At 43.9% G+C, this 14,998-nt stretch overlaps 1 protein-coding gene across 1 annotated transcript in view; it reads right to left on the bottom strand.

The window, feature by feature from the left end:
* Positions 1 to 271: 271 nt before the first annotated feature.
* The window catches only part of LOC120990860, a 73,275-nt gene continuing 58,548 nt past the window's right edge, over positions 272 to 14,998 (bottom strand). The window contains exons 8-9 of the mRNA XM_040419744.1: positions 8,249 to 8,418; positions 272 to 436 (exon numbers count right to left, since the gene is read on the bottom strand). Of these exons, the coding sequence (XP_040275678.1) occupies positions 272 to 436; positions 8,249 to 8,418 (335 nt within the window). The remainder of the gene's footprint in view (positions 437 to 8,248; positions 8,419 to 14,998) is intronic.

Raw genomic sequence — 14,998 nt, 5'->3', positions numbered from 1 at the left:
GTGTGGGTTTCCTCCAGGTACTCCGGTTTCCTCCCACACTCCAAAGACATACTGATAGGGACCTAGATTGTGAGCCCCATTGGGGACAGCGTGATGCTAATGTCTGTAAAGTGCTGTGGAATATGTCAGCGCTATATAAGTGCATAAAATAAAAGAATAATACATCAGAACATTAGAAAAAATCCAGCAGCAGACTCAGGATGAAATCCAATTTCTTTATTTTTTCATTATAAAATCCATAAGCCGACCAGACAGGCAAGGTCTACGCATTTCAACTGTACATCTTAATCATGAGCACCATGATTAAGACTCCTTCACTGAACGAGCAGCCAACGGTCAGGAAGGACAGCTGTAACATTGTGTGGTGTAAACCCACCATGGTGGTCATGATTAAGACGTACTGTCGAAACTCATACACCTTGCCTGTCTGGTCAGCCTATGGATTTTATAATGAAGAAATAAAGAAATTGGATTTTATCCTGAGCCTGTTGCTTCATTTTTTCTACTATTCTGATTGATTCCTGGTCCTGGATCCAGCACGGCAAAGGAGAACGGTGGGTGAGCTGAAATCCCTTTTTTTTCAAATAAATAATATATTAGCACAAAAAAAAATCTTACTGTAGCCGCAAATCCCTGTGCACAAAATTACAACCTGTGAGTATCAGCACAAATTTCCAATGGCAGATTAATACACAATAGTTAACTCATGTTAATCCTTAGATACATGCAATCCCTATCCTGGCAAATTGAGGGACAGTTCCATCAGAATAATGCAAAATGTATAACAGTTCAAGATAGAGTTCATCAGTGGAGAACCAGAAGACCCTGCCTACTGACTGCCCTGACTTGGTATCATGAGTCTAATAGCCACGAGCTTCAGCCGTGCAGCTTATACAGGTGCATTGCTAGTGATATGTACTTATCTACTTGTTTGTGTCTGCCTGTGAAGAAAAGATTAAGAGCCCCTTCTCCCCATAAGTGGTGGGAAGATTATCATCTGTATGAATTTGTTCTTCATTCTTAACATGTACATACTAGAGATGATCGAAGTTCTTGAAAATTTGATTCGGCTGGTAAAATGACGCTCCTCATCATTGTACCCCTCAGATTAAGGTCTACAATAAATAAATAAAAAAATAAAATCATACTCACCTCATCCATTTGATCGCAAAGAGCCCGTCGCCATCTTGATTGTCTCACATCACCGAGCCCGAGATTTCTCTCGGGATCTTCAGGGTTATTCATACTGACAGGAGTCAGGGCTAGGTTTAGGGTTTCCTACAGTAGGTGGTTACCATTTCCCTTTCCCTAGCCTTGAGGCCTAGTTCCTGGTTATTTTCCTTTTGTTGTCATTCTGAGGAGTTTCTCTCCTCCCCCCACATTGTGATATTATCAACCGCCGAAAAACCGCCATTTTGTTTGTGTCAGTGCAGCGATGGATACTATTTCTGCACTGGTTGGACAAATGCAGGGGCTGTCTTTGGAGGTAGCTGACCTCCGCACGACCTTCTCACAGATCCAGGACTTCTAAGCAGAGTACGTATGTAGCTGGTCCCTACACTGCCCTGAATATTGTAGGCTTAGATACGTCCAAAGAGAAGCAGTATACTAGTGTTAGGGACCCTTTTTCAGAAGCCACCTTGACGCCTGGTAGATGGGCCTGACACACGTTTGATCAAATATGTGCGCTAAGAGCTTCCATTGACTCATTTATAGTAGGTATTGTACCACTTTTATTTAGAATGATCCCCATTTCTTAGCTCTATTGTTTGTATGTATAATGGTGTGCAGCCATTTTGTTTTTTATAATAATGTTTGCTTCATGGATATGCACCTGTGATTCTGAAGGTTCTAGTCTAAATTTTCTTGTAGTCTCAGGACGTACTATCATATAAGGTGGCGGCCTCCTCCGATACTTTGGGTAGAGAGACACTTGAGCTGGGGGGAGCTAGCCCTGGACTTTAGGCTTAAGAAGAGACTCTGCTTTTTCTGTGGAAAAAGGGGACATTTTGTTAACGTATGTCCTTATGTTCAGCGTCAAGGTGAAAAAGAAAAAAAAAAAGTTTAATCCTCATCTCACTCTTGGTGGTGTGGGTGGGGAATCAGAGAATTTACTTTTGTCATTTGCCGGTAGTACCCGATTTTTCCTGTCTGCCGAGGTGGCGCTAGATTCCAAAACTGTGAGAATTGAAGTGTTTATTGACAGTGGGGCAGGGGTTAACCTAGTTGATGGTCAGTTCGTCCGTGTGCATGGTTTGACTACAAGTGCATTAGGCAAAAATATTTTGGTATTTGCAATTGATTTCGCTCCACTCACACAGAAATGTTTGTTACAAATGGTGCAGGACATTTAAAAGTGGATTATTTTCATCAAGAATCCATTTTGTGTTTTGTGCTGGAGGCTCTGCCCGCTCCTCTGGTGTTAGGTTTACCGTGGTTAAGCAAACATAACCCTACCATCGATTGGCAAGCGAGACAGAGTCTTGATTGGACTGTTTATTGCATAGACAACTGTCTATACAAAATATGGCCTTAATGCAATTACATAAATATTTTCCTGATCCTGTCTAAAGCTTTTTAAAGAAACACTTCAGTCAAAACGAATATCATGTTATGCTATTGCAGGGCTGGGGGAGGGGTTGCTTGACTAAGGGATTGAAAGAACACTAGGAATTAGGTGTATCAAAGTGTAGCAGTTTTTCTTGGAGTTTTGGAGTTTTAAAGAGGTTGTCAAGGATTTTGGTCGACAGGAATCCAAAACACTACACCCCCACTGATCATCTGTAGATCCCGCGCTAGACAGCAGCGGGCGAAGCTGGTAAGGCTACTTTCACACTAGCGTTCGGAGCGGATCCGTCTGATGTTTCATCAGACGGATCCGCTCCGATAATGCAGACGTTCGCATCCGTTCAGAACGGATGCGTCTGCATTAAAACTTAGAAAATTTTCTAAGTGTGAAAGTTGTCTGAGCGGATCCGTTCAGACTTTACATTGAAAGTCAATGGGGAACGGATCCGCTTGAAGATTGAGCCATATAGTGTCATCTTCAAGCGGATCCGTCCCCATTGACTTACATTTAAGTGTGGACGGATCCGCTCGCCTCCGCACGGCCAGGCGGACACCCGAATGCTGCAAGCAGCGTTCAGGTGTCCGCTCACTGAGCGGAGCGGAGGCTGAGCGCTGGCAGGCGGATGCATTCTGAGCGGATCCGCCTCCACTGAGAATGCATTGGGGCCAGACGGATGCGTTCGGGGCCGCTCGTGAGCCCCTTCAAACGGTGCACACGAGCGGACACCCGAACGCTAGTGTGAAAGTAGCCTAACTGCAGCAATCCCATTGAAGTGGGCACAACAGATGGAGCTGTGTAGTTCCGGCTCCAACTTCTGGTTCTGGACCTAGAAAGGTCACAGCTGACCAGTGGGGGGGGTGGGGTATTGGACCCCCACCAATCTGATATTGATGGCTTATCCTGAGGACAGGCCATGAATATTAAAATCTTGGACATCTCATTTATTTTGTATGCATTTATGATAAGTTTGGTCGCTTCGCAGTTCCTGGATTTGTACATCATTATGGAATAATAACCTTCCATACTGGGAGATACACTAATATAAATGCATTTAGTGAATATTACTGCTGTCATGTCTCAGCCTTGGTGTTATAGAAAATGAGCATGGATACCAGGACCTCATTCATGTCAGTATCCATGTGATATTAATGAGCTGGAAAAGGCCTTTTCCGTTTTTCTAAGGTAACACAAGGCGAGGCTCTGTAACAGACAAACTAAGGGCAAAGCAATTCTAGAAAAGGCAGCTGCAGGTAACAAGAGCTCAGGGCAGTTGCTAAAGAGAACTCTCATCCACGGTGACGTCTTCTGCTCCTGGGCGCTAGCTACATAACCTCACACTCTGGCCTGCCAGGTATGGTTCCAGGATGTGGTTTCCTTTTGTAAACAAACACGTGAAAGCTCTTCAGACTTCACTGGATATGTCATGGGTGAGGCCACAATCAAGGAGTTGCGTCTGAAACATTCCCTGACAGTCTAGTTCTGCACACTGGTGACTGTCTGTTCTGCACTTAACATCCTAACTGCGCAGTAATGACAATAGGAGAAAACAAGCACAAGTGCCAAAACCCCTTTTAGGTGAACTGAGGTGCCCTGTTCAACTGCACAACATTTTAAGAACATAGACTTTTTGAACAAGATAGATAAGGTATCTATAAAGAATACAGTTAAGGTATTTTTACCATCTGGCCAGTTATCAGGGATGAATGCTAGCAAAAACGCTCATTCCCAATAATTGGCCTTTGAAAAGTTGGCATCTTTACATAATGAATGAGCAAACAAGCTTTTTCACTGGGTGATCCTGTTGTTGTGCCGGCTCCAAAAATCATTGTTTCTGTCTAAACAGGGATCTGTTTCCAAGAGACAATGATTATCTACAATCAATAATTGTATCAATGATATACCCATAACTTCTACTATTACTGGTGACGAAGTAGACTTCCATTACAGTGCCTTAAAAAAGTACTCATACTCCTTGAGCGTTACCACATTTTTTTCACATTATACCCACAAGCTTAAAAGCTTATTGGAATTTTCTGTCATAGACCTGTGATGGCTAACCTCCGGCACTCCAGCTATGGTAAAACTACAACTCCCAAGACACTTTTTTGGCTGTTCTCAGAACTCCATAGACAATGTGTAATACACTTCATTGCACAAAATTAATGGCTCAGAATGCCATGTTTATTGCCTAGGCACCAACATCCCCTAAGAGACCCCTACCACTAAGATCCTAGCAGAGGATAAAGCTTCTGAAATCTTGAAGACAGGGCGACAACCATGTAGTGAGGGTGTTCAGAGTGGACTGTTACTGAAGGGGGCATGGTGTATTGCAAAGCGACTTTTATAATTAAAGGGTTTGTCCAAGTTATTTTTATTGATGACCTATCCTCAGGATAGGTCATCAATACCAGATTGATGGGGGTCTGACACCCAGCACCTTGATTGTGCTGCCAGTGCTGCCTCATCTTGATTGTTTACCTGCTCGTCATCACAACATCAGTGTTCAATAGGACAGCTTGTTCCTATACAAGTGTGATCAGTAGGGGTCCCCACGATCTAACAGTTATCTCCTATCCAGTGGACAGAGGATAGCCTGTTGTAATCAGTAGTGATGAGCGGCAGGGGCAATATTCGAATTCACGATATTTCACGAATATTTTCTCGATTGCGAAAATCGGCAATGTAATAAGCACGTATTGCGCGCGTAATACAGGCATGGGTCACTGTTGCTACTTTTTTCAAGCTGCTAGAAGTTTCCTGAGACTTGGTAAAATGGTTATCACGGCAGAACATTACAATAGCTTTATATGCAGATAGAGTGGTCCAATATATTCGCAATTGCGCAAATCGGCAATTAATGATGCGCATATTTTGGAGCAGTACGTGCAACTTCACATTTTAGCAGGTCTGACTACAAATTACTGATTGGTGCACTAAGTATGGTTGTGAACTTGTGACATCACAGCACTATGTCTGTAGCATGTACAGTCAGGTCCATAAATATTGGGACATCAACACAATTCTCACATTTTTGGCTCTATACACCACCACAATGGATTTGAAATGAAACTAACAAGATGCAGACTGTCAGCTTTAATTTGAGGGTAGTTACATCCAAATCAGGTGAACGGTGTAGGAATTACAACAGTTTGCATATGTGCCTCCCACTTGTTAAGAGACCAAAAGTAATGGGACAATTTGCTTCTCAGCTGTTCTTTGGCCAGGTGTGTGTTATTCCCTCATTATCCCAATTACAATGAGCAGATAAAAGGTCCAGAGTTCATTTCAAGTGTGCTATTTGCATTTGGAATCTGTTGCTGTCAACTCTCAAGATGAGATCCAAAGAGCTGTCACTATCAGTGAAGCAAGCCATCATTAGGCTGAAAAAATAAAACAAACCCATCATAGACATAGCAAAAACATTAGGCGAGGCCAAAACAACTGTTTGGAACATTCTTAAAAATAAGGAACGCACCGAAGAGCTCAGCAACACCAAAAGACCCGGAAGACAACAGAAAACAACTGTGGTGGATGACCGAAGAATTCCTTCCCTGGTGAAGAAAACACCCTTCACAACAGTTGGCCAGATCAAGAACACTCTCCAGGAGGTAGGTGTATGTGTGTCAAAGTCAACAATCAAGAGAAGACTTCACCAGAGTGAATACAGAGGGTTCACCACAAGATGTAAACCATTGGTGAGCCTCAAAAACAAGAAGGCCAGATTAGAGTTTGCCAAACGACATCTAAAAAAGCCTTCACAGTTCTGGAACAACATCCCATGGACAGATGAGACCAAGATCAACTTGTACCAGAGTGATGGGAAGAGAAGAGTATGGAGAAGGAAAGGAACTGCTCATGATCCTAAGCATACCACCTCATCAGTGAAGCATGGTGGTGGTAGTGTCATGGCATGGGCATGTATGGCTGCCAATGGAACTGGTTCTCTTGTATTTATTGATGATGTGACTGCTGACAAAAAGCAGCAGGATGAATTCTGAAGTGTTTCGGGCAATATTATCTGCTCATATTCAGCCAAATGCTTCAGAACTCATTGGACGGCACTTCACAGTGCAGATGGACAATGACCCAAAGCATACTGCAAAAGCAACCAAAGAGTTTTTTAAGGGAAAGAAGTGGAATGTTCTGCAATGGCCAAGTCAATCACCTGACCTGAATCCGATTGAGCATGCATTTCACTTGCTGAAGACAAAACTGAAGGGAAAATGCCCCAAGAACAAGCAGGAACTGAAGACAGTTGCAGTAGATGCCTGGCAGAGCATCACCAGGGATGGAACCCAGCGTCTCGTGATGTCTATGCGTTCCAGACTTCAGGCTGTAATTAACTGCAAAGTATTTGCAACCAAGTATTAAAAAGTGAAAGTTTGATTTATGATTATTATAAGTGGGAGGCACATATGCAAACTAATTCCTACACCGTTCGCCTGATTTGGATGTAAATACCCTCAAATTAAAGCTGACAGTCTGCAGTTAAAGCACATCTTGTTCGTTTTATTTCAAATCCATTGTGGTGGTGTATAGAGCCAAAATCGTGTTGATGTCCTAATATTTATGGACCTGACTGTATGTCATAATGGGGGTCATTTATTAAGACCCACGTTTTCGGCCCCAGTCTTAATACCCCTTTAGCTGGCGGTGCATGGTATCCATTGCCTGTCTAAATCTCCGCCAGCAGCTCCATTTCAGGTGTAGATTTAGACCATTTTCTACACCTATGGACAGCAGAACCTATCACACTACCTAACACCCTGCACTGAAATCTATCAGCTACACTACATCACTATCTAACCTACACTGACTATCTCCCACTAACTATCTGTATTATATATATAAGCTAACTAACTAACTAACTAACTAACTAACTATCAAATGTAATGACACAGTAATGCACAGAGCACAGCAATGACACTGCTGTCTCTCTTAGAACTCCATAAAACTACAGAAAGTGGCTGCTGGGGAGGTTCTTATATAGTAAGGGGTAGGCAACTTTCCTATTGGTTGCTAGGGGTGTTGCTAAGCTCAGACAAAGACATTGCAGCCTTCTCATTGGCCCACAAGCAAAAAGGGAGGTTACTGATGAAAAAAAAATCTAGAATATTCGTGAATACGAATATATAGCACTATAGTCTAAATCTTCGCCAATTCTCGGTGGCGATATTCGCGATTAAAATTTGCGATTCGAATATTCCCGCCCAACACTAGTAATCAGAATACCACTTTAAAGCTTATTTCTAAAGATGTGGACAACATCGGTTCACGGTATGTGATTCGGAAAGTTCCTTTTATGCAGTTATACCTAAACTACCAGTTATACTGATTTCTATTAAAAACAAAGTAGGATGAAAAGTGCGCCACCATCGACTTCACTGATGTCACCATTGAACTACAGTTCCTAACATTCCTTGCCTTTAAAAAAAATCAGAAGATTTTACTGGTCTATCTTACATCCAAGGAAACTAGATGACATTTCACACTATATAGGCACAGATGCAATAAAGCATATCTGTGCTCAGTGAGAGGGGTGGAGGAGTAGGAAGAGAGTCTCTCACTCTGTTTGGCTGCCCCGGGGAGTTGAAGAGCCAAAACCTTTAAGGTTAAACAGCAGAAGAAAGTATAATGCACTAATAGCAAAAAAAAACAACGGACTATACAATTGCTTACCTTGAGAGAATCTTTGCAGTGCTGAAAAAGCTCCTTAAAGCCTGTATCTGTGATGTTCAGCCTGTCATCATGACAGCGATATAGTGATATTGACTCTGGGTGATGAAGTCCTATACTGACCAGACTGGAATCCTTTAAGGAATGGCAGTTTGTTACTTTTATCACTTTCCCTAAATGAAGAACAATATAAATGAAGTTATTAGAAAGAGTTTTTAAACAACTTCAGAATAATGTCTTGCAAACTATGGCCCTGATTTATCATGTCTTCACTCCAGAATTCTGGCTTCAAAAAGTCGCAAAATAGGGACTTTGCAACCTTTTGCACTTGACTGCGCAAAGATTTAACAACTTTTAGCATTTTTATGCCACTCACTCTAGTTTTGAAATATGGGTGGGGAAATGTTTAAAAAAAAAAAGAAGAAAATTTGGCCCTCCCTAAAATCTCTCTAGGAGTCAATTTTCCCCAGTAGCTTAATGATTAATGTATAGGTAAACATAATTTGGGTCATTTATTGAGACCCGTGTTTTCGGCCCCCGATCTTAGTACCCCTTTAGCTGGCGGTGCATGGTATCCATCGCCTGTCTAAATCTCCGCCAGCTCCATTGCTGGCGGAGATTTAGACCATTTTCTACACCTAAAACATGTGTAGAAAATGATAAATGAGACAAGCCTTCCAGTCCGTCCCCGCCCACAGCGCGCCCCTTCTTACATCTGGCATGAGCAGGAAAAGTAGCAGATTGCGGCGCAAAGAACCGCTGCAATCTGTGACAGATATATGCCGAAAAGTGGCATATATCTGTTTGTAGATGACCCCCAATGTTCTTATTTACACCACAGATGGCAAATGCTTCCTCTGGGTATTATTGTATTAATCATTCCATATATAAAACATTCTTTTCACTTATTTCATTAAATGTTTTATATGTAATCTCTGCCTTCTAAGGAAGTGTTTGAAGACTACTAGCCAGAGACATCTCGTGTACGGCAGATTAATTGCACACTACCTGTCCTGTGACACTTTGTTCTTTTGTCTACCTCTCATTTTATGAGAAATATTAGCAGTTTGTTACTGCTGACTGCACTATCACTATGCAACCAAGCTAAACATTGTAAGTTCATCTCCCTAAGGAACAGGCACCAGGAATTCTAGCACTAAGACTGCATGTGGCAAACATTTTGTTCGGAAATCAGGTGATCAATGATAGTGACGTTGTGCTTTGATCCTTTGCACAGTTTGTTTGTCTAAGGTGTTAATACAGTAGGTACTGGAATGAAGGCCCTTTTGCAAGGGCCGAATGACAAAACAATTATTTGGCACTTATATCCAGCAGTCATCTCATCTGTATGGGGATGAATGATCGCTACTTCGATTGCTGTTTTTACAGGGTGATCTGTTGCTAGCAAGCAATGATTTTTGGAGTTGCGTAAAAGATGTAATCACCTGATGAATGAGTGTTTGCCTCAGGTGTGTAGCTAGAAATAACTGGGCCCCAGAGCAAATTTTCTACGACTCCCCCCCCCCCCCTCTCCCCTTCCCCTCTGATATTGATGACCTATTCGGAGGACAGGACATCAATAGTAAAACATTTTAGTTTTTTTTCTGTCTTCTAAATATCTGGATAGTAGTAGTGCTCTAATTCTTTAATAAATATATATATATATATATATATATATATACATATACACACACACACTACTACCCATATCAGATATCTCCTATATACAGAATAAGCAGATGTTGACATAGATACACAAACACACACACTAACACACAGATAAACACAGGGATAAACATATATATATATATATATATATATATATTGTGAGGCAGTGACAGGCCTCATATATAAAGGAAGGCATGTATCTCCGAGAATGGTGCAGGAAACCTATTAAGGAGATACATATTGTGGTTTGCTGTGGTGCACCTGAAACGTGCCACAAAGGTACCCAGCCTTGGTGGAGTGGAAACCAGAAGCTAGGGTGTCCACTAAGTTAGATAGTGGACACTGTTGTTACCTAGTATAGCTGGTAACAGCTAATCCGGGCCTGGCTTTTACTGGGAGTAAGCAAAGAGCTGGGTGGGTGCCTACTCCTCACGATCCACTCCGGGGTTTATACGTGGCTCATGTCCACAATTGTGTTTTAAAAGGGAGCAGCAGGAAGCAGGGGGTGTCTGTGGAGTGAGAGGCTGCAGATCACAGACTGCAAGTCACATGTGAAGAAAACACTGGACTGTGGACTGATTACCTGACCCCGCTGCGATCCGGCTGTAACTGAACTGTAAGTAGGCTAGAACAAGCAATAAACAGTGTTCAAGAGACTTTGTTGTGTCCCTGCCTTTCTTCAAAACTGGTCATAGGAGTGTAACGCCCCAGAGTGGCATTGCAACTTCTGCACCCTGCTATTATCTCTAATGGGCTAAAAAAACGTCATCTTATGTACACTGCTCAAAAAAATAAAGGGAACACTTAAACAACACAATGTAACTCCAAGTCAATCGCACTTTTGTGAAATCAAACTGTCCACTTAGGAAGCAACACTGAATGACAATCAATTTCACATGCTGTTGTGCAAATGGGATAGACAACAGGTGGAAATTCTAGGCAATTAGCAAGACACCCCCATTAAAGGAGTGGTTCTGCAGGTGGTGATCACAGACCACTTCTCAGTTCCTATGCTTCCTGGCTGATGTTTTGGTCACTTTTGAATGCTGGCGGTGCTTTCACTCTAGTGGTAGCATGAGACGGAGTCTACAACCCACACAAGTGGCTCAGGTAGTGCAGCTTATCCAGGATGGCACATCAATGCGAGCTGTGGCAAGAAGGTTTGCTGTGTCTGTCAGCGTAGTGTCCAGAGCATGGAGGCGCTACCAGGAGACAGGCCAGTACATCAGGAGACGTGGAGGAGGCCGTAGGAGGGCAACAACCCAGCAGCAGGACCGCTACCTGCGCCTTTGTGCAAGGAGGAACAGGAGGAGCACTGCCAGAGCCCTGCAAAATGACCTCCAGCAGGCCACAAATGTGCATGTGTCTGCTCAAACGGTCAGAAACAGACTCCATGAGGGTGATATGAGGGCCCGACGTCCACAGGTGGGGGTTGTGCTTACAGCCCAACACCGTGCAGGACGTTTGGCATTTGCCAGAGAACACCAAGATTGTCAAATTCGCCACTGGCGCCCTGTGCTCTTCACAGATGAAAGCAGGTTCACACTGAGCACATGTGACAGACGTGACAGAGTCTGGAGACGCCGCGGAGAACGTTCTGCTGCCTGCAACATCCTCCAGCATGACCGGTTTGGCATTGGGTCAGTAATGGTGTGGGGTGGCATTTCTTTGGAGGGTCGCACAGCCCTCCATGTGCTCGCCATAGGTAGCCTGACTGCCATTAGGTACCGAGATGAGATCCTCAGACCCCTTGTGAGACCATATGCTGGTGCGGTTGGCCCTGGGTTCCTCCTAATGCAAAACAATGCTAGACCTTATGTGGCTGGAGTGTGTCAGCAGTTCCTGCAAGACGAAGGCATTGATGCTATGGACTGGCCTGCCCGTTCCCCAGACCTGAATCCAATTGAGCACATCTGGGACATCATGTCTCGCTCTATCCACCAACGTCACGTTGCACCACAGACTGTCCAGGAGTTGGCAGATGCTTTAGTCCAGGTCTGGGAGGAGATCCCTCAGGAGACCGTCCGCCACCTCATCAGGAGCATGCACAAGCGTTGTAGGTAGGTCATACAGGCACGTGGAGGCCACACACACTACTGAGCCTCATTTTGACTTGTTTTAAGGACATTACATCAAAGTTGGATCAGCCTGTAGTGTGTTTTTCCACTTTAATTTTGAGTGTGACTCCAAATCCAGACCTCCATGGATTGAAAAATTTGATTTCCATTTTTTTATTTTTGTGTGATTTTGTTGTCAGCACATTCAACTATGTAAAGAACAAAGTATTTCAGAATAATATTTAATTAATTCAGATCTAGGATGTGTTATTTTTGTGTTCCCTTTATTTTTTTGAGCAGTGTATTTTGTTCAGGTCCTATGCACTGTGCATTCCTATTTTGTTTGCAACTGTTACATGCACATGTAATGTGCCTGGTTCACCAGCAGGTGGCAGCAAACACGGCAGAGCTATAGCTTGGGAGAATGGAGCTTTGCTTTCCATTCCAACCCCTTCGAATCAATCAGTTCCGCACATCAGTTTATCCCCGCCAAACAGATGGGATTCTGGAAAGGTTTTAGAAAAAAACTAAATATTATGTTAAATAGGGTAGTATCCCAAGATGGGAAGCACTGGGATATGTTGCTGCCATATTTGATGTTCGCCATCCGAGAGGTACCCCAGTCCTTAATGGGGTTTTCCCCGTTTGAACTGTTATATGGCAGACATCCCAGAGGCCTGCTGGACATTGCCAAAGAGACATGGGAGCAGGAGCCTACTCCCCATGAGAGTGTAATAGAACACATTGCAGATATGCAGGACCGGATTGCATCAGTGATCCTCATTGTGAGAGAACATCTAGGATAGGCTCGGGCAGCACAGAGCCGGGGGTATAATAGAAAAGCCACAGTCAGGACCTTTTCCCCAGGAGATAGAGTTCTCGTGCTCGTGCCCACTGAGGAGAGTACGTTTCTGGTCAAGTGGCAAGGGCCCTATGAAGTTCGTGAAAAAGTGGGAGAAGTTAATTATAAAATATATCAACCCAGGCAGAGAAAACCAGAACAAATATACCATGTAAACTTGCTAAAGGCGTGGAAAGACCGAGAATCCCTGTGGGCCACTGAGGCGCTGGTTAGGATTAGTTTAGACCCTCCAACGTCAGTCCTGATAGAGGTTAGAGTAAAAATAGCAGAAACACTGTCAAAACAACAAAAACAGGAGATCAGGAAGTTAGTGCAGCAGAATACCAATGTCTTTTCAGAAAAGCCCGGTCGTACATCGGTAGTCCAGCATTACATTGTCACCGAGCAGCGAGTAAGGGTACGAGTAAAATCGTACCATGTGCCAGAGGCCTGGAGACAAGTTATTACAAAAGAGGTACAGAAAATGCTTAGCCTAGGAGTCATTGACGAAACCAAGAGCGCTTGGGCCAGTCCCATTGTGTTGATTCCAAAGCTGGACAGATCGTTATGATTTCGTAACGATTTCCGAAAATTTAATGAAGTGTCGAAGTTCGACCTTTATCCAATGCCCCGTGTAGACGAGCTGATTGAAAGACTGGGGCAGGCAGAGTACTTCACGACGCTGGATTTAACCAAGGGTTATTGGCAGGTACCTCTGACAGAGTCAGCAAAGGAAAAGACCGCCTTTGTCACACCAGAGGGACTTTATCACTATGTCGTTTTGCCTTTTGGATTGCATGGGGCCCCCGCCACATTCCAGAGGCTGATGGACATAGTCTTAAAACCTCCGCCTACTTGGATGATATCATTATTCATAGTGGCGACTGGCAGTCTCATGTGTCCCATGTGCAGGCAGTCGTGGACTCACTCCGAGATGCGGGTTTGACTGCAAATCCTCCAAAGTGTACCATAGGGTTAGAGGAGGCTCATTATTTGGGGTATGTGATTGGCCGTGGGATCATCAAACCTCAAATAAACAAAGTCGAGGCCATTCAAAATTAGCCCTCTCACAACGAAGCAAGTCAAAATGTTTCTCAGCATAATTGGGTATTATAGGCAGTTTATACCGAATTTCACCAAAAGGGCTGCACCCCTGACCGATCTGCTGAAAGAGAGGAAGTCAGTCAGGATTCAGTGGAATCCTTAGGCAGAAGAAGCATTTCAGGCCCTGAAATTGGCCCTTTGTGAACAGCCCGTCCTATCCAACCCCAACTTTAAGGACAAATTCTGTCTCAAAAAGTGAACGGAGAAGAACATCTGGTCACTTATTTGAGCAGAAAGCTTACCCCAGCAGAAAAGAACTATAGTGTAGTAGAGAAGGAGTGCCTAGCCATCAAGAGGGCCTTGGAGTATTTACGCTACTACCTGCTGGGATGACATTTTCACCTGGTGACGAAGCATTCACCGTTGGTCTGGATGAGAAATTCAAAGGAGAGAAATGCTCGGTGCGAAGGTCCTTCTGCTAATATATATATATATATATATATATATATATGTGTTAAGGCTGGCCGCAGGCTAGCCTGGATTTGTGGGAGGGGCCGGTACCTGTCTTAAGCAGTCTGGCTCTCCCAGGCAGCCTGGATTTGTGGGAGGGGCCGGTACCTGTCTTAAGCAGTCTGGCTCTCCCAGGCAGCACGTCGGCATTCGGACGTCTGCTACTTCCGGGTGTGACGTCATCAGCAAGCGTCCTGCACGAGTCGGATCTCAGAGAAGCCGGGTGTACCTTTCACTTCAGTCTGCAAGCTGTTCAGGTCGTTTTCCATGATAACTGCTTTGTTTGGGGAGCGTGGCAACGTGGAGGAGGGTAGGAGGGTGTGTAGAGAGGGGGAAGTGTGCCGGAGGATCGCTTCTCCTCACTGCGTTCAGGCACATGCAATTCAAGTTTTGGCACCAATGGGCAGCATTGTCACATAGTTGGAGCTCATTGCCTGTCTCAGCATAACCTGTATCTAAGTTCATACAGGGGCTGCGAGTCATCTGGGCTCAGCAGGTTAAACTCTGGCAGCTGGGTCCTGGTGCCATTACTGAGTTGATTACTTACAAGGTTGCTGCTTGTGCACATGTTTGACACTCATCATACACTACATACATACCTTAGACACATAGTTCGCACATCAGGCAGTTTGA

This window comes from Bufo bufo, chromosome 2 (assembly GCF_905171765.1).
Source record: "Bufo bufo chromosome 2, aBufBuf1.1, whole genome shotgun sequence".
Lineage (NCBI taxonomy): Eukaryota > Metazoa > Chordata > Amphibia > Anura > Bufonidae > Bufo > Bufo bufo.
The sequence above is the reverse complement of the archived record's forward strand: the minus strand, read 5'-3'. Positions and strand labels throughout refer to the sequence as shown.